This window comes from Pelecanus crispus, chromosome 13, assembly GCF_030463565.1.
Source record: "Pelecanus crispus isolate bPelCri1 chromosome 13, bPelCri1.pri, whole genome shotgun sequence".
NCBI classification, from domain to species: Eukaryota; Metazoa; Chordata; class Aves; order Pelecaniformes; family Pelecanidae; genus Pelecanus; species Pelecanus crispus.
In genome coordinates, this window is record NC_134655.1 from 1,665,533 (window position 1) to 1,692,467 (window position 26,935).

Sequence of the window (26,935 nt, forward strand, 5' to 3'; positions counted from 1 at the left end):
CTAGTTCTGGTGCCGCTTCATGTGGAGAGCCAGATGGTCGGAGCGGGAGAAGCACCGGCCGCAGACGAGGCACTTGAAGGGTTTGGCGCCCGTGTGCTTCCGGTAGTGCCGGGTCAGCTCGTCGGAGCGGGCGAAGCGCCAGTCGCAGCCTTCCCATGTGCACTTGTAGGGCTTCTCACCTGCGGGGAAGAGCCACAGGGTCACGGGCAAGAGCCGACGGTGGACACGCATCTGCCCAGCCTCCCAAACACCCACCCCGTCCTCTCAGAGATGCCCCGTCCTCCTTGGGAGGCCCTGGAGGGCACCCAGGGCTGCCCCGCTGCAGAACGGGGCTCGTGGCCACGCGGCTGCTTTACACGACCGGGGCTCCCTTGCTGTACGCAGTCCAGACACCCAGGGACCATAAATTTGTCCAGCTGCCATAACCACGTCTTGTCCATGCGCCCCGCCCCGCTTTGCTTTCTAGGCTTGGTTTCTAGTGCTGTTCAAGCTCCCGTTGGATTTTGGAGCATTTCTGGATAAAAATTTTTCCGAGTTCTTTCTAACTAAAAAGCCAAAAATTCCTACGGAAGGTGTTGCTGCTCATACAGGCGTGGGGGCATCAGGAGGAAGAATGCCATATAAATCTTTGGCATATATGGCACATATGGCATTTTATGCCGTATAAATCTTCCTCAAAGCCTCGCATCTTTGAAACCACCACCTAACGCTCTCTGCCCCAAAGTTCAGCCCCGCAGCAGCTCTCTGCACACAAAACATTGGGTTTTCTTCAGAGCATTTGGATGACGTAATGCCTCTGCCCTCTCCCCCCCTCCCGCCCATACACACCTATTCCTGAACTGAAATCAATTAAATTGTGCAACTTCTCAGCCAGCTGGGAACTGGGCTGGAAAAGCCCATGCCTGCTTCCAACTCCCTGCGTGCCCAGGTTGTAGAGCTGAACCCTGGCTGCAGCCCTCTCCACGCATGGGTGTGGTGCTCTCAAATATTAGCCCTCGCTCTTAACAGCCTGAACAAGCAGGCAGAGTTCAGGGAATGTGCTGACTTTCCCGACCTCAAATATTTACCGTTTCATCGGCCAATTGCCGAGCGCACCATCGCGGCATGAATGCACGTACACACGCTGCATGCATGCACAGGCATGTGTGTCGTGCTCTGACATGTTTCCCAGTGAACGGCTGTTCCTCCCCGCAGCCCGTGTGCTAGGCAGGCGGTGCGTTTGGCCAGGAAGCAGAAAACACTCCGCCACAGCCACATCTAGTGTCTTGCATGCACCGGACAAAATATGAAAGCACAGGCACGTGAACCTGGAGGAGACAGGGCACCAAGACTACATCCTGCTCCTCAAAAAGCCCCAGGGCTCTGCACCACGGCGAGGAGAGAGGTGTATTTTTTTACAGCCCAGGTAAATAGAGGACGTAAAGTCAATTTACAAGCAGCACGCTGGATGTTTTACAGCACGCTGGGGATCTCAGGGCTTGCGCTAGCGTGCTAAGACAAAGGCGCGATTTGCAGTGCGCAGCCACAGACATTGTCCCAGCCAGGTCACCTGGCTGGGTCAACCCTACCAAGGCCCTTTAGTTTCAAACAATAACAGGTTGATCTCCAGGATAGAAACAAAATGCTTTCCATTGTCCCACGAGCTGGCTCCATCTCCCAGGACAGCACGGCAGGGCAAGCTCAAACAAAGGACCCAAACTGGCATTCCCAGCCCCCGGGAGGCGGGTGAGCAGCCACCGGGTTATATATTTAATCTCACAATGGCACCCAGGAAATGAATGGTGTCTCCAGGAGATGAATACAGCCCAGCCCATAGCAACGGGCAAACCACAAGAAAAGATCTTGGAGATCATGTACTTCCCAGCCCAGCTGCCATCAGGCGAGGAATGGAGAGAAAGAGCGCTATTAACCCTTCAAGCGATGGAGCTGAAGCGGCATCGCGCGTACGTGGCTGGCAGGAGTTGGGACGGGCCCTGCCGTTGCGGCTCCGGCGCCGCGCTCGGCAAGGCCAGGGCCTCAAAAGCAAAACACGAGGCGTCAACAATTGCGCACGGGCACCCTGAGCCTGCCCACGTGTGGCTCTCTCTTTTGGATTCCCTTCTTTTTACCCGCCCCACGCCACCGCCGGTTTTCTCCTCCGCCTCTCTGCCCTTCCCTCTTAGAGCAAGTGAAGTGGAAGGAGGCAAACGCACTCGGATTTCCAGCCCAATTACTGGGAAACCTGGAAAAATGACTGCATTTTATTGGGTTCAAAACCACCCAAGCCTGCCTGGATACATCTTTATATTACGACTTGTAAGGACTGTGCATGTCTCAGATGGGTCGTGTCTCTGGGCATAGAGCTAAGACCCGTGCTCCGAACAGAAGGGGAAAAGAGATATTCCATTTTAAAGCGAGAGCCCTGGCATAGCCCTGAATACAGACTGCTGTTGTGACAACTGCTTATCACCACCCAGCTCTCGGAGCCGGGACAATGTCCTTCCTGTTCCTTTCTTCCACCCCTTTCCCGTGTTGTTCTCCAGCCTGCTCCTACCCAGGCCCTGCCAAAAAAATATTGTACCTCATGCACAAAGCAAAATTCTTTGCTGGCTTGTTTGAAGGACTGATAAGACGAAAACGGAACTGAGCCAAGTGCAAGAACTGATTCCCAGCCTCAGGATGGGTTTTGTTCGTTGTTAATAAAAAAGAAAAGTGAACTCTGGGCCAACTTAATTGCTTTCAGTAAAGATCAGCCCTTCTATAAAAGAGATTTATGAGGGCACTGATGGTTCCTGGACTACCTGGGGATCTGATAAAGTTTCAGGTATAATAAATGCCTTAATGAGAAGACCTGTGCTTGAACGCACAAGTGCCGCTGAGCTGAGTTTACCCCGGGGAAGCTGGTTGCAGTGGGACTGGTGGGAGCTCCTCTGTGCTGGTGACCCTGTTTACACCAGCAGGGGCAGCCCATGGTACCTCTCGCCTCGGGAATGAGGGCACAGTCCTTCCATATGTGTATTTGGAGCCCTTCCGTACATGTATTCGGAGCCCTTCCGTACGTGTATTCGGCAGCTCCAGTGGTACACCACTGGCAGCTGCTATGGGGACAAGCGCTGGGCGTGAGTGGTCTGCGTGGCTGGTACAGAAGGAGATACGAGGGGTCCCTTCCTCTCCTTAGGAACCAGAGGGATGCTTGACACAAGAGAGACAGCCTTTGTCTCCTCAGAGGTCATATATATATGCACCACATGCTTCTACGCAATCTTTCTGTAGGCTAAGCGGGATCAGACCTGGCTAGGATTCAGGAGGTCTCAAAGGAAGAGCTCAGAGTGATCAAGGTTTTGGGGGCAACTCCTCCTCCCAATCCAGCGACTCGAGGGCCTCCAAGAGTTCTCCTAAATTCTAGAGCATCCCTCCAGAAGGCAAGCAAGCGCACACAGCAGTGTACAGTCACTACAAACCAGTGCAACCATTGCACTTTTTTTAACATCGATAGACTTAACTGTGCTCTTTACCCCAGTAACCAGCCTAGATTAAGGTAATCAACTCAGCTGCGTCATCACCGCCATGAGCAGGCACGGCATAAGAAGTGTAGGCTGGCAGAGTTTCCAGATGATGTGGTGCTCTTACCTGTGTGAGTCCTCTGATGTGCCTTCAGGTGGGAGCTCTTGGTATAAACTTTTGAGCAACCTGCAAAACCAGAAAAGACACGACTTCCCTGTGAGCAAGGGGCCCTGGCTCAAACAAACCCAGAGCACTTGTACTTGAGGTTAGGGATGGAGCAGGTTGAGGTAACAGTATGCAAATAAGCCTGGCTATACCCGTTTTGTTTCAGCAGTGACTAAAGAGCATTTGTTCTCCAAGACAGACAGACATTTACAACACTCCATCTTTTGCCACACAGTCCTGACACCCGTGGGCATTGCGCTGGGAATTAGGGGCGCGGCGGGGGGAAGAGCTACTATAAAATTGCTGCTCTACCCTTAATTGGTTTAGTGGTAGACTTGGTAATGTTAGGTTAATGGTTGGACTGGATGATCTTAAAGGGCTTTTCCAACCTAAATGATTCTGTGATACTAAGAATCGGGCACAGACTTCCAAATCCCCCCCTTCCTCAACCAGTTCTTCCAGGCAGGATGAAAACATTAAATTCACCGCTGTTAGCTGCTGGCTTTCTGCTGCCATTTGTCTTTCTGGATTCCAGACGAAACTGATACCACTAGTGCAAGGCTGGAGGGAAGATGTATTTTGTAATAGTCCCAGCCCCAGCAGATGTGGTGAAAACGTTCCAGGAAGCAGGAAACGCCAGGTACTCTGTGGAGCCACAGCTTGGCTTTCAGGATCCAGAATAAAGCCAGTGGGAAGGTTGCTTTTTTTTTTTTTTTTTTTCCAGAAGATTAGCAACAACAGGTTTAATCAAAGAAAGGCTCTTAACAGAAACACCGTGACTTTGGGAAAAGTTTCAACTACCGGCATCTCAAAACGAATCATTGCTACTTCCTCATTTCGGTTAGATAAAGTTTAGAAAAGCTTCTCATGCTGCCTTTATGGCCCTGCGTTTTGCCAAGGATATTAAAATATGAATTTGAATTTTTATGACCTGCATAAGCAAGATGATAGGCATATTTTTCTTTCCAGTGTTTCCACACAGCCTAAAGAAGCCTCTCGCGGGAGGTCAGCTCTCCGTCCTGTCCCACTCAGGAGGTGCGGGAGCAGCTAGCTGCCTTTCCCCTCCCCACGGTAGGAGGGATAAGGGCTGGTGACCCCGCTGAATTTTGCTTCTCATGCTCTGAAGCCTCAGAGGTCCCTCACACTCAGGAGAGAGATGAGTATGCACGAGACCAAGGACTGCCTTCCTGCCAGGCACGGAAACAAAGCCAGCCGAGCACCCCGAGCAGTTTCCATGCCCAGAGGGAGCAGCGCAGAGAAGCCAGAGCAGGGCACGGCTGAGTTTCGTTTCTCCATGAGCATGCAGAGGAAAAAGTGCTGAGGCCACCACCTGGAACCTTGGATCGAGGCTTTGCAAACAGGTCTCCCCCGTTCATCCAGTTACCGGTGTGAATTCAGCATGCCTCCTGTCGCTTCCTCATGCAGACCACGTCAGTAGAATCATGGAATCGTTTAGGTTGGAAAAGACCTTTAAGATCATCCAGTCCAACCATTAACCTACACTGCCAAGTCAGACCTGCTGCCCCTGCCATCAGTCCTGACTGGTTTCACCTCTAGCTGAACCTCAGTGTGAAGGATTAGAAGCAGCCTTCCACTGTCTCTGCACGTAGACACTTATCAAGCCACCAAGTGTTTATTCAGCGCAGGTTGTTTGGGGGTTTTTTTGCACCACAGACGTGTTCCTGCCTTCCTATGCAGGCCAAAATTCTGCTGAAAACAGGCGAGCTTTGCCTTGGTAGTGCATCCTGCGGGATGAGACTCTTGCTCTGACCAGTTCTGACAAGAGCGGAGGGGTCTGTGTCAGAGCAGTGGTCCACTTACACCCTTAATCTCTCTCGCACCATGACCAGAAGGTAAAAAAATCAGCGCAAGCTGTTAACCACAAGAACGTGGGTGCAGCTTCTGGCTCAGAAAGTCTCTAATCTGCAGGTTGCCAGAGGGTGGGAAGGTATAAGCACAGAAAGATCCCTCTAAATATATCGTATTCTTAAATACTTCCTCAGGTCACCACTGGAGACAGGATCTGGGTTACACAGGCCTCTGGGCTGACCTACTACAGCCACTCTTGTACCACGGAAAAAGCACATAAATCTTGCAGGAGGCAGTTAGGAAATTACTTTCCCCAGTTCACACACCCCCCACGGGAAAACTGTTTGCTAATCCCCAAGAGCTCGATGGCTGGGGCTCGGCCCAGGAAGTGGGAGGTGCGTGTCCTGCGCAAGGATGGGTGATTTTCGAGCCCTCACGCTGGTGTCACTGGGGTTTCTCACTAGGGACACGATTGCTTCTCTCTCACGCGGCATGAGTGAGAGTTTGCAGCTGTGGGTCCCACAAGCTCTCTGTGCACAGTGCGGGAAACCCTGCAAGATCCCCTTGATGATTTGGATGAGGGGATTGAGTGCACCATCAGTAAGTTTGCGGATGAGACCAAGCTGGGTGGGAGTGTCGATCTGCTGGAGGGTAGGATGGCCCTGCAGAGGGACCTGGACAGGCTGGACCGATGGGCTGAGGCCAGCTGTGTGAGGTTCAACAAGGCCAAGTGCCGGGTCCTGCGCTTCGGTCACAACAACCCCATGCAGCGCTGCAGGCTTGGGGAAGAGTGGCTGGAAAGCTGCCTGGCTGAAAAGGACCTGGGGGTGTTGGTCGACAGCGGCTGAACGTGAGCCAGCAGTGTGCCCAGGTGGCCAAGCTGGCCAACAGCATCCTGGCTTGTGTCAGGAACAGTGTGGCCAGCAGGAGCAGGGAGGTGATTGTGCCCCTGTACTCGGCACTGGTGAGGCCGCACCTGGAATGCTGTGTCCAGTTTTGGGCCCCTCAATACAAGAAAGACATTGAGGTGCTGGAGCGTGTCCAGAGAAGGGCAACGGAGCTGGGGAAGGGTCTGGAGCACAGGGCTGGTGGGGAGCGGCTGGGGGAGCTGGGGGTGTTTAGCTTAGAGAAGTGGAGGATGAGGGGAGACCTGATCGCTCTCTACAACTACCTGAAAGGAGGTTGTAGTGAGGTGGGTGTTGGTCTCTTCTCCCATGTAGTTAGCGATAGGACGAGAGGAAATGGGCTCAGGCTGCGCCAGGGGAGGTTTAGGTTGGAAATTAGGAAAAATTTCTTTACGGAAAGGGCGGTCAAGCATTGGAACAGGCTGCCCAGAGAGGTGGGGGAGTCACCATCCCTGGAAGTGTTCAAAAAACGGGCAGACGTGGCACTTGGGGACATGGTTCAGTCTGGTCTACCCTTGACTGGTTTAGTGTGGACTTGGTAGTGTAGGTTAATGGTTGGACTGGATGATTTTAAAGGTCTTTTCCAACCTAAACAATTCTATGATTCTATGATTCTAAGATCTCCTCCTGCCAAGGCATTGCAGGTCTCTAGATGGACGTGCTCCTGCAATGAGGTGACACACAGGGAACAACTTCAGCTCTGCGCTGCTCATGACCCTGAAATGCCTTTCCACACCATCCCAATGCAGTACATGAAGCCGCTGAAGGATATGATGCAGAGATACTCGGCTCGTTACCTCTTTGGAAGAAGAGAATTTGGGCCACAGAGAAAGACCATAAAGGCTGCTTATGGAAATTACTTGATGGTTTGCTACCCATTGTGGGAGAGTGGGAAGGGAAAGGTCAGTGAGAAAGCCAGCATGGTTTCACCTGCGGAGAGCGTGTGGCTGCTCAGGGTTAGGCAAGACCAGAGCGAAACGGGCCGCTAAGGCAGCAGATTTCCAGGAGCATACCCATGCTTTGCAGGAGTAAGATGCCTCTCAGTCAGGCTTGCTTTTGCCAGAGTGCAAAGGGGAAAGGGAGAAAACAGGCATCAGCTAGCGCAGGCAGGATCGACCTTTCCTACTCCCTTGGTGGTGGTAGGAACCCCACTTCCCTGGGCCTCTCCACCCAGCTCCATAGCTCCCTTCATCATACAGACAAAGTGATTTCACATTAAACTCCTGCAGATGCCCAAGGCAGCCCCCAGCCTCTGTGTGTCAAGAAGAGACCTCCTCCCCCCACCCCAAAGCCAAGCCAGTACGTCAACCATGAGCATACCTGGGTAATCGCAGTGATGGATTCTCCTTTTCTCCAGCTCCGGGTTGTTGCGTCTGTTGTATTTGGGGGGCTGCATGACGATGTGCCCTTGGGAGAGGGTCCCAAGGCCATTGGGGACTGGGGGCACCTGGGATGACTGGACCAACTTCAGTCCAAAAGTGGCTTCATAGGATGGTGGGGGAGAGATGGTGTTGATGAGCTCGGGTTGATTTTCTGGGCTGCCAGGTTGTGAGTTGGGGGGTGAAGGGGGCAGGTTCACCCCTGGAACTGCGTAGAACTGCCCTGAGATGTTGAAGTTTCCCTGTCCCTGGGAGACGTGTGGGTACTGCTTAACCGGCCCTCCTGGCTGGACATGTCTGTGGACCACACTGGACATGGTGTTACCTGTGGACATGGTGACACCACTGAGGCTGTTGATGGCTGTGGTGCTGTTGGAGGAGGATGTCAGAGTGGTCATGTCAGCGCTTCCGTTGCCAAGAGGCATCTGGTAAAGCTGGGATTGCTGTGGATTGGTGGATAAGGGGATCTCAGAGGGCATCTCCTGCTTGATGAAGATGTTGTTCACTGCCACTGACTGGGGCATGCTGAAGACACTGGTGAAGTCGGGCAGGGTCTGTGTGGAGCCGGAGGCAGAAGAGCAGGGCTGGGCGAAGCTGGTGCCAGGCTCTGTTTTGATCTGCGGGAATGGCGTCATGGGTTTGGGTGGCCGGTAAAGTCCCGTGCGCAGGTGCGTCGTGTCTGGCAGGATCACATTGATGTTCACGCTGTAGGGCGTAGAAGTGGGCTTGTCTGTGGAGAAGAACTCATCCACCACGGAGGCACTATCCCGGCGGTACTTCTTGTCTGGTACCATTGGGATGGGTGGCACCTCATTTGAAAGGTACTTATCCATTTCGGACCGTGCCTATGGCAAAACAATACAGACAAGAGAACTTGTGAAGAGTAACCTTGACACACTGGTGGGTGGGAGTCCATTGTTCAGCAAGTACTTAAGCTAGCAGGAAATCAAGACAGCAGCAAGAATGGCCTAGGAGTCACAGGCTGCGGTGATTTATCTTCCGTCTCTGACACAGCCACAGACTCCTCAGGATTGAATCACTGTCCTCTGTCCCGCTTCCCTCCTACCTATCTGCACTGATAACAAAGGGTAAGCTAGGCAGAGGATGCAGCTATGAGAGAAACACAGCCTGATAAAGAAGAGCCAAGCTTTAGGTACAAAGCTGTGATCACACAACCGAGAGAATTTTAACACCAGAAAGGGGATGAAATCAGAAACTCTGCTCCAGTCAGCCTCATGCTTTGGGCATGTTGGATCTGCAGCCCACCTTAGACCTGCTGACTCTGGTCTCCTTTAAACTTGACAGCCTGAGATGTATTGCATTTTATTCTAGGACAATATCTTTAATTAACTGAGAATATTCTAGGACAGTATCTTTAAATAATTGAGAGTAATTTGGGCTATAGACCTAGAAATCTAAGTGATCTTGCCGCTAATTCAGTGGACGGTGAGCCTAAAATGGAAACTGCCAGGCATGCTACTGTTGTCTTGGTAAAGTGACTCAGCCCTCACCTAACCTTTGGTTTAGTTCTCGTTTTGTAGAGCTGTTTTTACAAGTCTGGGTCCTCCAAGCTAACAGGACCTGTAGCTCAGACAATCACCGCTTGCCAGGTTTCTTCCCCTCCTGGTTCATGTCTGATGCGGCATCCTACTGGATCCAGGCCCAATAGTTCAGCAACCCGATGGAGCAATCCACTAGGAAATTCATCCCCTGGCATCTGATGACTCAAGTTCTGCTCTTTGTGGTTAAAGATACCAGCGCTAATGCTCTTCTATAAAGCTACAGCCTTTAATTATGTGGTTATCCATGTGTTAAGCTCATTGCAAAGCCCTCGTAGACTCATTCATATGTAGAGGAGCTGGCAAAACCACCAGGTTTCCCTGGCAGAGCCTACAGCGCACTTCAGGTGAGCGAGCTGATCTCACCCCACACCCTGCACGCTTGAGCCGAGGGTTTTACAGCTCTGAACTATGTCACTGGAGTGCAATGGGCCAAAGTCATCCCTGCTGCAATTTCATTGCTCTGAACAAAGCTGGACGGGACCCAAGAGATTTCCTTGCCCTTTCCAGCAAAACATATCACCTGTGCTTCCAGTTAATTCAAAGAGCCTTTGCACCTCTGCAAGCCATACTGGCAACGCATGGGTAAGCTGGCTGCCACCCAAACACAGTTACGTGCCACAAACACACCGTCTTCTACACAGGCAGAAGCTCTGAGCAGCTGGACTTGGAAGGGCTACGCTGCACTGGAACCGAGCACGCTGCGCTGGGACTCTTGTTTTCTACGCTGTGCTCGCTGCACTGGTGTGTGCTGCAAATCCTGTCCGTCATTGAACGTGCAGGCCCTGAAAAGTCCCTGCCCTCATTAAAGGAAGCTACGTGTTGGCACTACAAGCTCACTTTGTGTCACATCCTCACCTAACTGCCTCTGCTCAAGGCAGCGCTGCCTTCAGCAACACCCCGCTCCCCCCCACCGTGCTCCAGCGAGGAAACCCATGCTCAGGCACGCCCCAAAGCAAAGGCATCAGCGAGAGGCTGGGAAGAGAATCAGAGACCCTCAACTCAGCCCTTGCAGGCTGGTCCGAAACCCCGATTTCCTCTCTGCTCCCCCCTGCCAGTGTCCAGCGTGGGTTCCTGCCCGAGGGAGAACCACGCCAAAGCTTTGGAGCTGAGCCCTGCGTGCTCCTGCCCTGTGCGCCCGCACTGGCACGTTACCGCTACCCTTGGGAGTCGGCTTGCTCGAGGTAGTACCAGAGGCTCCGAATGCCGTACATACCTGAGCAATGAAATGACCCACTTGCCAGGAGTGGGGGCAGGGGGAAGGCGTTGGATACCTTTTACTTCTACACTTCCCTTATCTCTGGCATTTAACGTTCTCACCTTCAGTTCCCAAGGGAAGGTCTCCCCCACACCAGCTCCAGTGGGTCCTTATATGGCAGGTGACCAGGCAGGTATATGAAATGTAGAAGGGCATGGAGGGCCCTAATTGCAGATCCAAAACCTGCATTCTCAGCCAGTCCCCCCGTCTGCTGCCTGCCCTCCCGCTCGGTGTCTCTCAGCCTCCGTTTCTCTCATAACCACCCCTACCTGCAGAGCAAAGTCTTCTTCCTGTCATTCCATTAAAGCCTGATAAATCCACTTCTGATCCTGAGCAGCCCCAGGGTCCTGGGGAAGGGGGGTTTTAAGGGGCAGCTGGTCAGCAGGGGAAAAGCGATGGGCTTTCACCGGACGGGAAGGGGATACCAGTCCTGTCCGCAGCTGCAGCCCCAGCGGTGCGTGCAGGACTGGGATGGTGATGTCCCCGCCCCGCTGGAATCCAGAGTGTCATAATGCCGCTGATTGTCACAGGTCCCACGCGACCCCCGAGGGCCCCAGCATCCTTCAAAGAGGGAGAAAGGGGCACTTTGCTCGCCTGCGGCCCAGAAACGCCTCGCAGCCCTCGCCCACTGCTCCTGCTGGGTGCTAACACCTAATAAATCCCAAGCCGCTTCCCTAAGCGCCTCCCCACCAGCGCTCTATCCAAAACCAACTCCTCGGCCCACGGTCAGCACGATCGGGGTGACTCGGTGCTGACACGTCCGGGTGGGATCCAACTCCCGGCGTCCTGAACGCAGGCGTCTCTAGCTGGCTCCTTTCCCGGTCAGCGGGGATCCGGTTCATGGAGACACGAGAGGCGTGGAGGAGATGGCTACGCGGGTGCCCGGGTGGCTGGCACAGACGGCGACACCGCGAGCGGGAGGAACGCACCCCGGCGGGGGCGGAAGGAGGAGACGGAGGTGCCGCCATGTCCTCGCCAGCAGGTCTGGGTGGCCTGCAGCGGGGCTGGGCGGGCGGGGGGCCATCCCAGCTCAATCTCTTTGGGGCTTTAGCGGTACCTCTCACCAACGGGGACAGAAGCATGCAGAGGGAGGAATGAGGAAAGCGCTTCACCTCAAGAATGAGCGGCGGCATCCGCTGTTCCATCCTCATGGGGTGCAGCTGTGGGGCAGACAGGGCTGGGTTAGTCGGGCAGCCTCCCCCGGGGCCCCGCCACCACCCGCCAGCCTCCCCAACCACCCCCCGGCCGTGGAGGGCGTGCGGCAGCCATGTTTGCCCTCGTCTCTTGGGGAGACCCCCCCCAGTCCCCCACCCCGGGGCCAAGGCGTGGGGGGTGGCACCTGCCTCCCACAGGCTCCCAAATCCAGGTTTCGCATGGCGAAAGAGGGACGGGGGTTCAGAGGCCGCAGGAAGAGCAGGCAAGGGCTCAGCCTGCCCAGCCCAGGGATCGTAGAGTCACAGAATCGTTTAGGTTGGAAAAGCCCTTGAAGATCATCCAGTCCAACCATTAGCCTAACGCTACCAAGGCCACCACTAAACCAATTAAGGGGAGAGGAATAATTAATTTCATGTTTCCTGCCTTGGTGGCTGGATTAATTTTTTAATGAAAGTAAAAACTAGGAATCATTAAGGTTGGAAAGGCCCTCCAAGATCATCAGCCCAACCATCAACCCAACACCCCCATGCCCAATAAACCATGTCCCCAGTGCCACCTCTGCCCGTTTTTTGAACCCCTCCAGGGATGAGGACTCCACCACCTCTCTGGGCAGCCTGTTCCAATGCTTGACCACTCTTTCCGCAAAGAATTTTCTCTTAATATCCAACCTAAACCTCCCCTGGCACAACTTGAGGCCATTTCGTCTCATCCTGTCGCTGGTTACTTGGAAGGAGAGACCAACACCCACCTCGCTACACCCTCCTGTCAGGTAGTTGTAGAGAGTGATAAGGTCTCCCCTCAGCCTCCTCTTCTCCAGACTAAACAACCCCAGCTCCCTCAGCTGCTCCTCACAAGACTTGTTCTCCAAGGAGGATGACCTCCATTTTTCTCCTGCCTGGAGGTGGGAGTAGAGCCAGCTGCACCTTGAGATCACCTTCTCTCTGTTCACTAACAGGGATTTTTTTTTTTTTTTTTTTTTGGCTCTTCCTTTCCTGTTTTACACCACCTGTCCCAGAGCAGAGGGACAGAGCAGCCCACTGCGGGGATGAGCAGGGACTCGGTTCCCAGCTCCCACAGCCAGTCTCTGTTTTTATGTCTTAATCCTCGCCAAGAGGCAGAGCGGGATCTTCCGCAGCATTTGGAGCTTGCCCAAGGAGAATGGCCTCTTGGTGAATCTGGGCGGCAGCTCGGCTTGGCTGCAAGGTTTGGTGAACTCTGGGCTTCTCACGGGGAAGGAAAAGATGGCTGAGAAATACAGAGCTTTCCAGACGAGGCTTTGAGGCAGGGCACAAAGACCTTCAGAGATTTCTAGCCCAGTCAAACCAATAAGTTCTCCCAGTTCCCATGAGGCTACCATCTACAAAGGCTACCTTAGGGTAGGCAGAAACGTTCATGCAGTGCCCTGGGAACAGGCTGGAAACCACCGGAGCAGGCATCAAGGGTTGAGCCTGCAACACTTACTCAAGTCCCATGTCCTCAGGCACAGGAACCAGGTACCCCAGCCACCCCTGGCAGCAGGGTACCCAGGGACCTTCTCTGCAGTTTGCCTTCAGCTAGCCCAATCTCCAAGGTAGAAAGACTTTGCCAGGACTTAAATCTCCTTTATCATTCCCCGTATGCACTACAGCATACTTGCAAATGTCCTGCATGCCTCTCTTCTCCTGCCTTGATTCCCCTCAGCTTTCCACAGAGGGCTGAGGGCTCTTCTCACATTTCTCACCCAGACCCTTTCTCCAAGGTCAGTGCCCAAAATAGGCCGCAGTCCTCCAGCACCAAGTGAAGGGGCAGAGTTATCTCCAAATCCCAAAACAGTATTTATCTGCCTTCTGTGTGTTCAGCATCAGCCTGTGCCCCATTCTCATTCCACATCCTTCTCTTGCAGCCGCTGCTGCCTGCTCGCTTCCAGTGTGCCCATTTTCTCCTCCACAACTGCTAGGTTTCACCCCTAACCTCCACCATTCTCCAGTTCAACAAGACTGTGGTTAAAGCCTTTTCTCGCCCTCCCAGTCTGGGGTCATGCGCACATCGTCAGGCTGGTCAGCCAACACAGCAAGGGCTAGAAACCAGCTCCGGCTTCCCTCTTTCTCACAGAAAACGAGCAAAAACAACTCAATGGTCTCAGTTTTCCCATTTTTGGGGTGTTCATGTTCTGGGAGTTGCGTCTAAATGGCCTTCCTTGCAAGGCCACGATAGACCACAGAGCCACATGGCCTTGAGAGGATGGGTGCCAAACAGGCTGGGGATGCTGAGAGCTGCTATCCCTGGAGAGCCATGGGTCTCCATGTGGTCTTCATGCCTGGAAGCATGAGGAGATGCTTAAACACAAAATCTCCAGGTCAGACCTCCAGGGGTTTTGAGGCTGAAGGCTGTGTCACATCACCCCCATCAGTGGGAAGAAACAGCTTCAGAAGCACCTGCATACTTCAGCCAAGCTCCTTCACAGGTAATGCTTGAGCCTGCAAGTGGTGGTCCAGCTGCTGGATCCCTCAATTTGGGGTCAACCACACCAGGAAACCAAGAAAACCCTCTGCTCTGCCAGCCGCCTGCATTCCAGACCTGCCATGGTAAGCAGCACAAATACAAAGGAAGCAATTGAGAACAAAGCGGGCCCCACCAGGAGGAAGCCCCGTAGACGCCAAATCTCTGCAGACTCCTCGGCCAGCCCAAGTGAGACCTGGTGGCAGGATGCAGCCCTGCCTGGGGCAGCTCCAGGGAGGGCAGCCGAGGACACTGTGGTGGGCTCACATGAGACAGCAATGACCTGGAATGATCAGCCCATCGCTTCCTCCCTGTCTGCCAGCCGCAGGCAGGGAATGAACCATTTTCTTGCCTTTTTGAGAAGGACTGAGCTTATCGCAGAGCCAGGGACCTCAGTTCATCTCCATACTGCAAGAGAGATACCCACTGTGACTTGATGAAGAAAGCCTCTAGGGCCTTCTGGCTGAAGAGGTCTTTAGTGGGTTCAGTGGCCCAGTTTCCCCTATAGTCACTAGCAATGCCACCATTGCAATCACCGGAGACGAGGATGAGATACAAGACCTGGAGGTGGGCATGCCCCAGACTCCACCAACTGCATCGGCAAGGGCTCCAGCAGCCGTCATAGGTCACTAGCTCAGGCACAAAGCGAGCAAAGGGGAAGTACAGGCAAAGCAAACATCAACAAGACTTCTGTGAGTTTAGAGGTGTCCAAACCATCTTTGGTTTGGCCAGGAAGGGAAAGCCAATAAGAATAGCCTTTCATGCAATAAAAGCACTGAAATCCCATGGTATTTTCCCCTCGAAGTCTCAGTATCTATTGCTGACCATGGAGGAAGGTCTTTTCAACTCACCAGAGAAAAGAAAGCCAAAAAAAACAAGCAGGAAAAGGAAAGGGGTTAGAACAAGCACTTTGTCCACTCCGGACCAGGCCATTGGACACCAGTTTGTGCCACTGGACCAGCAGGAGCGCATCATGCTCAGCACTGGCACATCCGAACCTGGGACCTGGTGACCAAAATTCCCTGGAGGGCAAGATAACTTCAGCAGCCTCTGAAAGAGCTGCGTGTTGCGAAGCACCCAGTGCTGTGAAATCAGTAAAAACCCAGCCCTGCAAGCCAGTTGCTCGATGAAGAAAGCAGACAATGAAGCCCTGCTTCCCCCAGCTTCCTCCAGAGTGGATTCTCCTGTGGCTAATAGGCACTGACACAAGTCTTCCCCCTCTACCATCCGCCAATTTTTATAAATCCCGCAGGAACCTCCTGCCTTGAAGACCTCTATCCCTATTTCAGAGAGCGTCAAAGGCAGGGTGAGACGTTATCAGGATATCGATCAATACATGCAGAGTCCAAGACAAACATTTCTTGGGAGGACGCAGAAGAAAACGGCGCCTGAGCCAACCATGCCATTTTGCCAGCGATTAACCACGAGCATCGTTAGACGAGCGCTAGGCACGGCAGGTTGTCGAGGCGGGAGGCGGGACGTGTATTTCCCATGATTAAACGCTTTCTAATCTGAAGTTGATAAATAACAAACCGCCATAGAAACATCAGATGTTGTCACCACACGGGCAGCAGCAGAGAACAAGGAGAGAAATCAATGTTTGCTAAACAGGCAATGAGCTTGTAAAGTTGGCAGAGGGAGCGGTTGCGGGGGAAAGGGCTCGGGGCGCGGGGAGGCGGGGAGTTTCTTCGGTACTTGGCAGCTTCGAGCCCTGCGCTAGCCCCTGCCTGGCTGCAGCACCCCCCAGTCCTGCTCTGCAATGCTGGGAGGCATCAAGCCCGCTTCCCCCCTTCCCAGCTGGGTCTCGGGCTCTTGCTCACAGCCAGCCCCAGCCCCAGTGCTGTGCTGGTCACTGATGCAAAGAGCTTTTGGGAGAGGGGTGCGAGTAAAATGCCAGCTTCTCCAGCAGCACAACCCTGTGAGTTGGGGGGGGTTCAAGGGATGGGGGAACAGCAGGGCACCCACTCCAGGTGCAAGGGGAGCCCCTCCTTGGGGCCAGGGACCCTCCCCGAGCACAGGCATGCGTGAGACAACAGTTACGCCTGTTGTCCGGGCCCCGGGATTACGCAGTATAACCTCTTTCTCATACATGCACCTGCATGAAACTCCAGCCTCCAAGGGAATCAGCAAACAATGGGGAGGATAATCATCAATCAAAAACCATGGCAAGTACCTGGCAGTACCCCTTTAAAGGGACACGTTATAAATAGACCATATTTATATACAGATTTGGTTCAATATCAGCATTTATTGTCTCCTAGTTAAATATTGACCTGAGTAAATATTTGTTTCTCTGATCATTTGGTTTTGATATTGACCTCAATCGACGTTATTTTCTGTTTGTTCCTCAAGTCTTCTGGAACTCTCTGCAAAACGGGATTAGCAAAGAAACCCCCGGGGCTCTTCCTTTCAAGTACACATGGAGCCAAAGATTTATCTGCTGTAAATAAGAAAGCACCATTGCGAGCAGCAGAGCCGAACTCTGTGCTTACGTAGGTGGGTGCTGGGCTGCAGAAGGCACCGGGTGGACTCCTCTGCTTGCTCTACCTCAAAGAGGTTAGGAGCAACTCCAAGAAACCAGTGCTGCCCTCGAAGCATTCAGCTGTGTCTGCATTACATGCAGCGGGGCAAGATTCATCTGCGCTACCTTTGGCTACCTGGAAAGTGAGCATCTAAGCTGAAGTCTGTGTGCAAGCTCTCTCTGGAGTCCATGGAGAAGACTACCAGAGGTGATCTACCCCACCAGCTTTCCATCTTGAAGCTTTCACACCTTTCCACTTGCTCCTGGGAGCAGGACAAGGCCACAAAGATGAACCCTTTCCCCAGGTTTCTGTCAGGAGCTCATGGATGGCCCAGGGGCTAAGCCACACTGCTCCGGAGGGTTATTCTGGTACTGTCTTCTGCCCTTGTGTTTGAACTACCCAAGGCAATTTATCACCTCTCAGAAACAAGGAATTCCCTTGAGGCCAAGAGCCACCACCAAGGCAGATGTGGGCAGCTGGGAGGTTGGCTGGCCTCTGGCTGAGCCAGTAGGCAGCAACATTTCCAGCAGACTTGCTGACTCTGTTTGCTATTCCTTTCCTCCGACAACTGATAAAGACTTACTCAAAGGCAATCTACCTTGGTTATTTATCACAGCAATCATGCCAGTACAGTCAGCAATCCCAAAGGCCAAAGAAACCAGGAAAAACACCCTCATCCAACTCCAAGGTCAAGTGCCCGGAAGAGGAGCAGTTTGGAGCAGCCAGGCTCCAGCGGGCTTTAAGAGAGCAAGCAGAAACCTTTCAAAAAATAAAGCCGTAAATGGACTGAAAAATAGCTAGCAGGGTAGACCTTGGCCACACTGAGCTTGGAGAAAGCTCTGGCCCAGCTGCCCCCTCTCTAGGCCCTACTGAACACAGTGGCCACTCAGCCCATCAGGCCTTAGGTGGGTCTAGACTGAGGTGGGGGGTCCCAGGTTGACATCAGAGTATCTCCACACTGGTTCCACCTTTTGCAGACCTACTACGCACAACCTCGGCACTGGATGGAGCCCAAAGGCAGGTGGGGAAATGGGGACGGCCCTCTCTCTTCACCCGTTGCTCCCTGCTCTGCCCCGGCAGGAGGGCAGCTCTCTTAAAGTGTGGGAGGGGAGGACATGAGGACTTAAGGGAGTCGTGCCTTTGTACGCCGCTTTCTATTTCTGAGCTGCTCTTGCTCAGCAAAGGCTGGGGTCAAGCCCATCAAAGCCAGCTAGAGGTTTTCCATCAAGCTACGTGGGCACCCGCTGTTGGAGGCAGGAGACTGAGCTGGGTAGACTTTTGGTGTGAGCTGGTACAGCCATTTGGATGTTTTTTCTGGAAAGGTGAAATGATCTAATGTTATTTCAGCTCCTGGAAGATCAGGTGGCTTGCAGCTACTTCAGCCCCAGCCAAAACATGCAGGAACTCAAGTGTTCCCCTGCTTTGTGCATGCATACAATCAAAAGTTGAATTTGGATAGCCATGCAGCCCCTGCTGGTACCATCAACTAGAGGCAGGCCCACCTGCAGCTCCATTTCTCCTTCTTGGTTGCAGCCTCTGCTCCAGCACACCCTCTCCCCTGAATCTGAGAAGATGGAGGCTCTCAGATGTCACCATTCCCCAAGATGACCTGGGCAAATTTATCCACCTGTTTCTAGCTATTGCATGGCCACAGGACACTGGGCTTGTCCTTGAGCCTTCCAGCTCCCCTCCGGTTACGCATCCGTGCCACGGGTCCCAAACGGAGTGTGACATGGGAGAGGCTGTTAGAGTTCATAGGAGCTTCCCTACCTGGCTTATGGGTGGGATTCATTCTGCCTCACTGAGACCATTCAGACGTGAGCTCACACTCATCACCTCGCCTCCTCCAATCAGAAGAAAAGCAGCACATTCCCAGGGCAGGGTCTGACAAAGGCAGAGTGAGTCATCCGCTGCTTGCTGGGGCTTGCGAAGTCCTCCTGGCATTCAGCAAGCGATAAAACAGGCCAAAAAGCCTGTTCTTCCCAGTACAACGCACAAGGCAGACCCAATACCCCATGCACATCTGGGAAAAGCAAGGTCAGGTTTCATGCGCGGACAGCAAATCCCACCGTCCTGGTGGCCCTCGACTTCCTCGCCAAACCAGTTAGCAAAACAAAACAAAACAAACCCTAAGGCAGGTAAAAACATTGTGTTTGAGCGAGTAGGTCTTTGGGCCAACTTCGTTCTTCCAAGCTTGCACAACACCTAGCACAGTACAAGGCCAAGAAGATACTGCCAGAATCAGGGACCGAGGGGGACGTTGGAGCGGGTCCGCCTGCTGCAGCCCCTTCCGCCATGCATGCTACCCTATGTATTTCCTAGCATCTGTGCTGCTAGGAGCAGAAAGCCTCAAAGAGTTTCCTCAGGATCCATTCCTTCAGCTTAAACCCTCTCTTTCCACATTTTCCCTATGTAGAAATGAATTGCCAACTGCTGTTAATTCAGGGTGACTGATGATGGCACCGGCCGATAAGAGGCAATTGACAGTTCCTCTGGGGAAGGCACCGAGCCCTGGAGAAGCTCCAGCCAGAGCATTTTGGAGCCTGGGGTTTGCCAGCCCCTGGGAAATGCGAGGGCTGCGACACTTGTCGCGTCCCAGAGGTGATGTCAAACAGTCAGCCAAGCTAATGGCTCTGAGTTCTCCCAAAAGCACGGCGCAGAACCACAAAAACACCAAATATTGAAAGTTGCTCAGAAATGAAATGTTTTGTTCTAAAACAACAGCATTTGGAATGATTGGTTGGGAAGGGGAGATGCCCCAATTTTTCCATTCAATTTAACAAACTTGGGTCATTTCTGCATTTTAGAGCACACCATCAAACCTCCTATTCATTGCAAGAAGGATTTTCATTTGAACATATTCAGCCACCCCTGGGTTCAGCTCCCTAAGCTGTCCTTGAGGAGCAGCAAAATGGAAAATGATAATGTTGTACAGGCAGCGTTAAAATGATGGGCTGGATTGGCTGGTGAGTAGGTGCCCACATATCTCTGCCCTCTCCAGCATGGGTTCAGATTCATGAAACTAGTTGCCTTAGATGTGATAGACGAGGTAACAGATGGATAATATTCTTTTCCCCTGCAAGTGATAAGTACCTGTGTTTTCTGACCAGCCATACTGGGACCGATTTCTTGCCATTCTCTTCTCCTGCTTGTACTGGAAATACTACAAAGAGCAAGGTCATTAAATGCATTTTAATACTTGCAAATCCTGTCCTTGGTGGAAACCTGAAGGTCCCCATCACATTAAAAAAAAATTAAAAAATAATAATATTCAAAGAATTCTCCAAGCATTTCTGAACTTAATGAAAGATTCTTTGTTTGAGTTTCAATCTGAGCTTGGAAGGGGCTGAACCTCTTTGATGTGGTAAACAGCCCATGGGGTTTTTTTGAGAGTTTTCATGCTAGCTCAAGTTCTGAGAACATCTGAATTGTAAACATTAGTTATCCAATCCCCAAACACCAACTGTACCCTGTGACTCATGTAATTCACCAATGGAGCACAAGAAAAGCAAATATTCTAATCGAGGGGCTCAGCTAACAAGACGGTCGTAAGTGTGATTATTTGCAGTGGATGGGTTAGATAAAAGAACTCACTGGACCAGGGAAGGAGAACAAAATAGCATAGGTAGCTGACCAAACAGGTTTGAGAGGGGGAAATTCAGTTGATGATGCACTGGCCAGAAATGCACTACCCTAGACCTTCGTCAGTCATTTCAGATGACTGTGTTTGCTTCCCACAGACCATTCAGGAAGAGCGATAAAGGGAAATCCGTTGCATTTATTACGGAGTCGGAGTCCCCTGCTCATTTCCTCCCTTAAATACCTGCCTTTTCAATCTTCCAAAAGACAAAAAAAAAAAAAAAACCAACCACAAAAAACCAACCCAACAACATGCTTTTCTAGCTAATTTGCAACTTCTCCCATGTCGGCAAGTAGAAAACAGGTTCCAGCGAGGGCTGCGCAGGAGGAAAAGGAACAGCACACCTGTAATCTTTTTCTTTCTCCGCACTGTCCCGTTCTCTCGCTCCCCACCTTGCCGAGCCAAACTTCCCCCAGGCAGAACAATCAGCCTTTGTACCACCCGGACAAAGCCATTGTGCTCCAACGAGCTCAAAGTTCGGCCAAGCCGTTTCATCCTACACCTTGTCTGCTTCCAGCAGCGCTCGCGTGCGCACCCGCACACACACGGGGAAGTCTGTGGGTTTGGGGGATTAAGAAAAATAAAATAACAAACATGGGGGGTGAGATCCTCCAAATTTCCCAGTCTTCGGCTCACCGGTAACACCAGTTTCATCCAAAGCCTGCTGAGCAGTAGCAAGCTTCCTGCTGACTTTGGACCTGCTCTCACAACAGGATCTGATCTGCAATGAGACCACCACCACCACCCCCCTGACACAGGGCTGCGGCGGGCAGGTGTCCTGCCTGGGGACTGTCCCTGAGGGTCTTCCTGCAAGAGTAGAGGCACAAATTCATCCCTTCTGGGGACTCCAGCTTAATTTCCAGTGGCCCTGCAGACACCTGCCAGACAGAAAGCTCATCAGACTTGCAAATCTGCAGGCTGGTCCTGAAAGCATCAGGCTTCAGCTGATCCCAAAGCAAAACAGCCTGAAAGGATCCCTCCCTCCTGAGATCCCTCTAGGCAGAGGCCATGCAGGGCTTGGCCACACCAGCTGCCAACCCACCATCTTGACTTGTGCTGAGAGGGACCAAGTGAGCCCATTTCTCCTTGCCCAGCCTTTAACTTGACATCTCTGTGTCGCCAGTCTCTTTCTGCACACCCCCTCGAACCTGCACAGGCTGCTGGCTCCCTTTGAAAATGAATTTTGCACATTTCTACAGAATGCGTGGACATTTTTGAACCCTTCTGCAAAGCCAGAAGGATCCCGGAGGGCAGAACATCCCGGCCACCCAAGGAGGAGTGGAGAACCGCGTCTTCACGCTGCTCACAAAAGCACATTACATGGACCGAGCAGCTCAGAAAGAGGAAGAAGGGAGTGAGTCACTGAATCCTTGGCAGATCGCACCAGCCTGCTCCACTTCCACGCCTGTTTGCGCAGTTGTAAATGTGGGATCCTGGAAAAGGCCTGAGCTCGACTCCTTGCTCAGCTGGCGGAGCAAAGGACGGGCGAGATCTGCAGGCAGCACACGACTCCTGCCAGTGGCGTGAATCGTGGCTTGTCTGATGCGTGGCGGTGCAAAGCCTGCGTGGTCCCCTTGCACCGTCACGATCCAGCAGAGATAGGCAGGGGAATACCTTCGCATTGCAACACCGCCAGCTCAAAGCCTGTCCTCAAACATGGGCACGGCCTTGAAAACAGGCACTACCCCACCGAGCTCGTGTCTGTGGTGTCCCCATACCTGGGGCCACGTTCAGCAGCGTGACCTTCTTTCTCCTGAGCATGCTGGGGACAAGGAGGATGCCGGAAGGGGACACAATATTTTCAGTCTCCTCTGAGCACCCAAGCAGTGACATTAAATTGCAGAAAGATGCCCAGGCTCAGCTACCCCCAGCCACAACAAGCTGTCGACATCTCATTACAGGCCCAGAGCAAAACTCCAAAGCTACCATCTCCCCTTTCCCTGCGGAAAAGCTGAATTCATTCATTGCATGCAACCCCTGACAGCACAAGGAAATTAATCACTCTTTGACAGCTGTGCTGTGGACTTCTACACCTCTACTAATAAATAAGGTGGAGCAGGACTCCTTCCTGGCCCTGAAGCAAACCACGTCTGTATGAGCAAGACCCATCACCCTGGTTCCAACTGGGCTGTGCAAGGTGCTGGGCCGCCGGGGAGCAGGAAAGCCCATCCCTGGTCTGCGAGAGAGCCACCATCTAGTCATCACCCCAGCGCAGCCACATTCGTGACAAGGATGTGGCCAAAGGGGCTCAGACCCACGAGATGCAGGACACAGCACGCAGGGCTCCGCAGGGACAGAGCAGGATTGAAACAGCTCCTGCATTGTCCAGAAAGCTGGAACGCACCTAAAAACACCTGGCACAGCTTCTCCTGGGATACCAGAAGCAAAATCCCTGCCTGAATAAAGTCGGAAATACACCACGGCACCTGTGTCCATGCCGTTGAAAGGGTCTGGGAAATTCCGTTCGTGGTACTGAGGATCTGAAGCGCCAGGAAAAGCTCATGGGGGAGCAGCACCAGACCAATATCATCTAATCTGTTCACACACCTCCCAGATGCTGGAGCTGTTTTCTTCCTACTCAAGCCCCCCGCCCAGCCCTTGGGCCGGGCAGAGGGGAGGTGTGCCAAGCGCAGGGGTGAGAAACTGCCTGTGGGGTAGGAACGGGGCTTAGATGACGCAAGGGGAGCTGTTTGCTACCATTTCTCAGCTTGCGGCAGCGTAGCCCACCCAAGGAAAGGGAGGCAATGAAGGACGAGCTGTCTTGGGGCTATCCCCAGCCACAGTCCCCAGGAGCTTCCTCGTCACCCATGGCAGCCTCTGTCCCCACTGGGTGCTCACCAGCCTCAATACAACTGCCCTTGGGGCTCCTGGCACCGGTAGGCAAGGGGTTAAACCAGGGGATGGGCTGTGGGGTTTGTCCATCTCTCTTCCCAGCAGCTTCTTTGTGGGGTTCTGACCTCACACTCAACGCTGCTGCAAACCCAAGTGACCCTCCAACACCAGACCTTCTGAATTCATGGCCAGTAGACCCACTGAGACAGGCGCTGCCTTCCCCGAATCCTCAAGGACCCAGCAGGCAATGGCAGGGCTGACGCCCCCGATAGCCCCCATTCTCCCCACCCCTTCATTGTAGCAAACCCAACCACGGAGACGAGCACGGGCCACCCCTTCCACCTCACCAGCACCTTGCGCTCCTCGCAACAGCAGGAAAACCCATGAGGAGCCAGCTCCTGTCCTGCACGTCGGGCAGGGAGCAGGGTAAGTGCCATCTCCTTCCCAGCCATGCTGGAAATCTTCCTTCTACAAGCATCTCCAGGATCATGGAAACCTGGCTCTGTTCGCACCATCTCACTTTCCTGTCTGCCCAGGGACAGCTCTCACAAGAGAGCAGGGATCGGGCTTGCACCGAGGACTGCACTTACACCCAAGGGAGACCATGGCATAAAGCCACAGCTGGCTCCAGGAGGCTCACGAGGGCTGGGGTGGCCCAGAGGACTTGGCAATGGGGCAGCTCCTCTGCCGCGAGGTCAAGCCCAGCCCAGAAGGATGCAGGCACCCGTCACACGCAGCAGATGATCCCGGGAGGGTTCCCCAGCCCCAGGTAACAGCAATGTGGCTGGGAGCTGCTTTGGCTCATCAGGGGGTACCTGACAGCCACGCAAAGGGAACGTCTCCTCCTCTTCTGAAATGCATCCCTGGACATGCCTCGGTTTTGGTTTCACTTATTATGATTTTTTACCTTCCTTCTAGCATCGGCCTCTTGAGGTTTAAAGGGGAAAATTCTGTTTCTGGCCAACCTGACTCAAATCAGAAAGGAAAAGTGCTTTTCCCTCACCACCCCTTTCCTCTCCTCTTTTCTCTTTCTGTTTGTTTTTTAATTTGGGGCAGGGCGGCTGGAAAGGCAGAGAGAGGAGAAAAACTAATCGTAAACTCCACAAAGGATCTATTTCCACCTGACTCAGATCGAATAAAATTTTTGATGGCAAATAGCTCCCACCTTCCACTCTTGTTTGAAAAGCAATTTGTGGAGCGGGGGGGGGGGGGGGGGGACGGGACGGGACGGGACTTTGTAACCAGCAAGATAAAGAGATTAGCTTCGAGTTTGCTCCTTTCTTTGCCAGAGATCAGGAGAGCTGGAGCAGCGGGAAATGCCCCGTGGGCGAGAGCCGGTGCTGGAGCTCTGACAGGTCACAGCCTTTTCCATAAGTCTTGTCAAACTGCTCTGATAAACACTCTCCCGGAGCAAAGGGTTTCCCAGATGTGCAGCCATCCAGCTTTTCCACCCTCCAGCGACGGCAGCTTCTTCAGCATCTCTTCCACAACGACCACAGCCTTTGGCATTTGTTAAGAGGAAGGGGGCCAACACACGGAAAACTCCTCCCCGGGAGATGTGGGGTCCAGCCCTGGGCTGTCAGGGTTTTGCCACCCATAACGCTTCACCCTGGGTGGGTTTGCAAAGAAGTCCCGACGTGGCTGGTGGGGGCTGAGCGTAGGACGCACGCAGCACGGGGGAGCTGGCGCTCAGCTCCAGCCCTGCAGCTTTCCAGCCGCCATCCCAGGGACCCTGTTGTCCGTCAAGGGACACGGGATGGTCTTACGGCGAGGGGATGACGTCTCTGATCGGCCACCCGCAAGGCCCACCCTCGGCTGCCTCCACCCCGCAGCAAACCGGCGGTGGGGTGGCATTGCCCCAGGGACCAAACCGGGGTGAGGAACCCCTCTTCCCTTTGAGGGGCAGCAAGGGTGGTGTCGTGGGATGAAGGTGTTTCCAACCACGGGTGGGCTCGGCATCCCCACGTCCCCCGGGATGGGTGGCACGGGGCTGGCCAAAGCCAGGAGGCTCCGTGCCCGTCCGCCCCCCACGGCCATGGCCGAGGTGTGGGGCGAGCACCAGCCCCGCTGCCTAATCCCAGCCGGCACCCAGGGTTACGAAGGGGGAGAGAAAGCAAACCTTGCCCTCCCCGCAGAGCAAACAGGGAGCTGCCGCCCTTTCGCACCGGGCACGGGCCCCAGAGATAACCCACACCTTTCTGAAGAGCCATCACCCGACCCGCCGACTTCAGATAACCCACCCAAACCCGGCGCGGCGGGGCAGGGGCTCCGGCAGCCCCGGGGTTATGGGGAGAGGCGCCGAGCCGGGACCACCACAGGGGAAGGAGGAGTGGGCTGCGTGGCCCTCTCCCCCCCATTTTGAACCCTACATCCGCAACCACCGCTCGCGGCCGCCGTGGGTGCCGGATCGCCAGGACATCCCATGGAAATACGGCGATGGAGACGCTGCCTTCATCTCACCACCTCCCTCTGAAGGACGGAGCCCCAAAACCGGCCCTTGGGGCACGAGTGCCGCTGGGAGAGGGGAAGCGGGCAGCGCAGACACAGCCCCAAACCCCTGCCCCATGCTGAACCGCAGCCACCCACCATGGGGATGCCCTCCCGGGGGTCCCCAGAGGAACGGCAGCCGGGACAAGGGGGTCCCCATGGGGCTGCCGGGGAGCGTGGGGCCGGAGCCGCCCTCCCGCCCCGATCAAAATGGCGCTGGGGACACGGGGCGCGGGGTTAATCATTAGCCGCTGGCAATGCCGGGCACCCCGCGCCTCAGCTCGCCCCATTCCTCCGGAAGCAGGGTGGGGGCAGGCCTGGCTCACCCCCTTTCCCACCAGGAAGAGCGGCTGAAGGCTCTTCGTGGTGGGACGAGGGGTCCATTGCCCAAAAACACCGGCGAGGAGCCTTGCCCCCTTGCCTGGGATGGGCAGCAGGGCTTGAACGTGCTTCTGCCATGGCCCAGGACAGGGGCGCGCGTGCAAGAGGGGCGCGCGTGCAAGAGGGGCGCGTGTGCAAGAGGGGCGCGCGTGCAGCAACGCCCCAAAGCCGCTTATCCGGGTCTTTATCTCCGGCGCACGCGGCGGGGGGGGACGCCGATGGGGAATTTCAAGGAGCATTCCTTCCCCACCGTGGTGGCGGAAAAAATAAATATAATAAAATAAAATAGAAAAATAACCTCCCGTTCCCCCACTATCACGCACAGACACAGCGATCCCCTTGCCCACGTCTTTCCCAGTGAGCCGGCAGCGGCGCAGAGCCCCTCGGCACCCCCTCACCTCGGCACCGGGGGGAGAAGGACCGAGCAAAACCCAGACTCTCCTCCAAGACGGGCAACAGGGCGTTTCGAAGAAAGCCAGGAGGAAAAAAAAAAAAAAAAATGAAACCCAACACGCCCAAGAGAAAATCCGGCGGAGGGGGAAGCACGAGCGTACAAAGCGACGGAGGTGTTTTAGCAAAGAGCAGAAAAACAAAGCAGAATTAAGTCAAAAATCCACGCTTGCCTTTGGAGGAGGCATTAGCCGCCTCCGTGCACCTGAGCGGGCGAAGCCGGCCCCTTCCCGCTGCCCCACGGCACACCGCCGGCCTCCGCCTTACCTGCGCCAGGTCAGGGGGGTTTTCCAGGGGCCGGGCGGGGGGTTTGATGTCCTCAAAGACGGGGGTGTCTTCGCCGGGTTCCCCCGACATGGTGACGGGCTTCAGCGGCGTAAACGCCGAGGCGTCCTCGGGGAGCGGGGTGCGCAGCACCAGCCCGCTGCTCAT

General features: G+C 54.0%; 1 protein-coding gene across 1 annotated transcript; it reads right to left on the reverse strand.

Moving 5' to 3' along the window:
- On the reverse strand, nucleotides 1–26,935 carry LOC104031353 (Krueppel-like factor 5). The gene is made up of 5 exons (XM_075720856.1): nucleotides 26,771–26,935; nucleotides 11,671–11,718; nucleotides 7,683–8,586; nucleotides 3,610–3,669; nucleotides 1–179 (listed from the first exon to the last, which is right to left on the reverse strand). The coding sequence occupies exons 1-5, from the start codon at nucleotides 26,933–26,935 to the stop codon at nucleotides 1–3; spliced, it is 1,356 nt and encodes a 451-aa protein (XP_075576971.1).

Bases quoted from the DNA above. Each gene is read 5' to 3' on its own strand.
- LOC104031353 (XM_075720856.1), bottom strand. From the start codon at position 26,935: ATGAGCAGCGGGCTGGTGCTGCGCACCCCGCTCCCCGAGGACGCCTCG. The intron at 11,719-26,770 runs GTAAGGCGGAGG...TCTGCCCCACAG, and splicing joins ACCCCCCTGACCTGGCGCAG to CTGCACCCCATGAGGATGGA. The intron at 8,587-11,670 runs GTGAAGCGCTTT...GTTTTGCCATAG, and splicing joins TGCCGCCGCTCATTCTTGAG to GCACGGTCCGAAATGGATAA.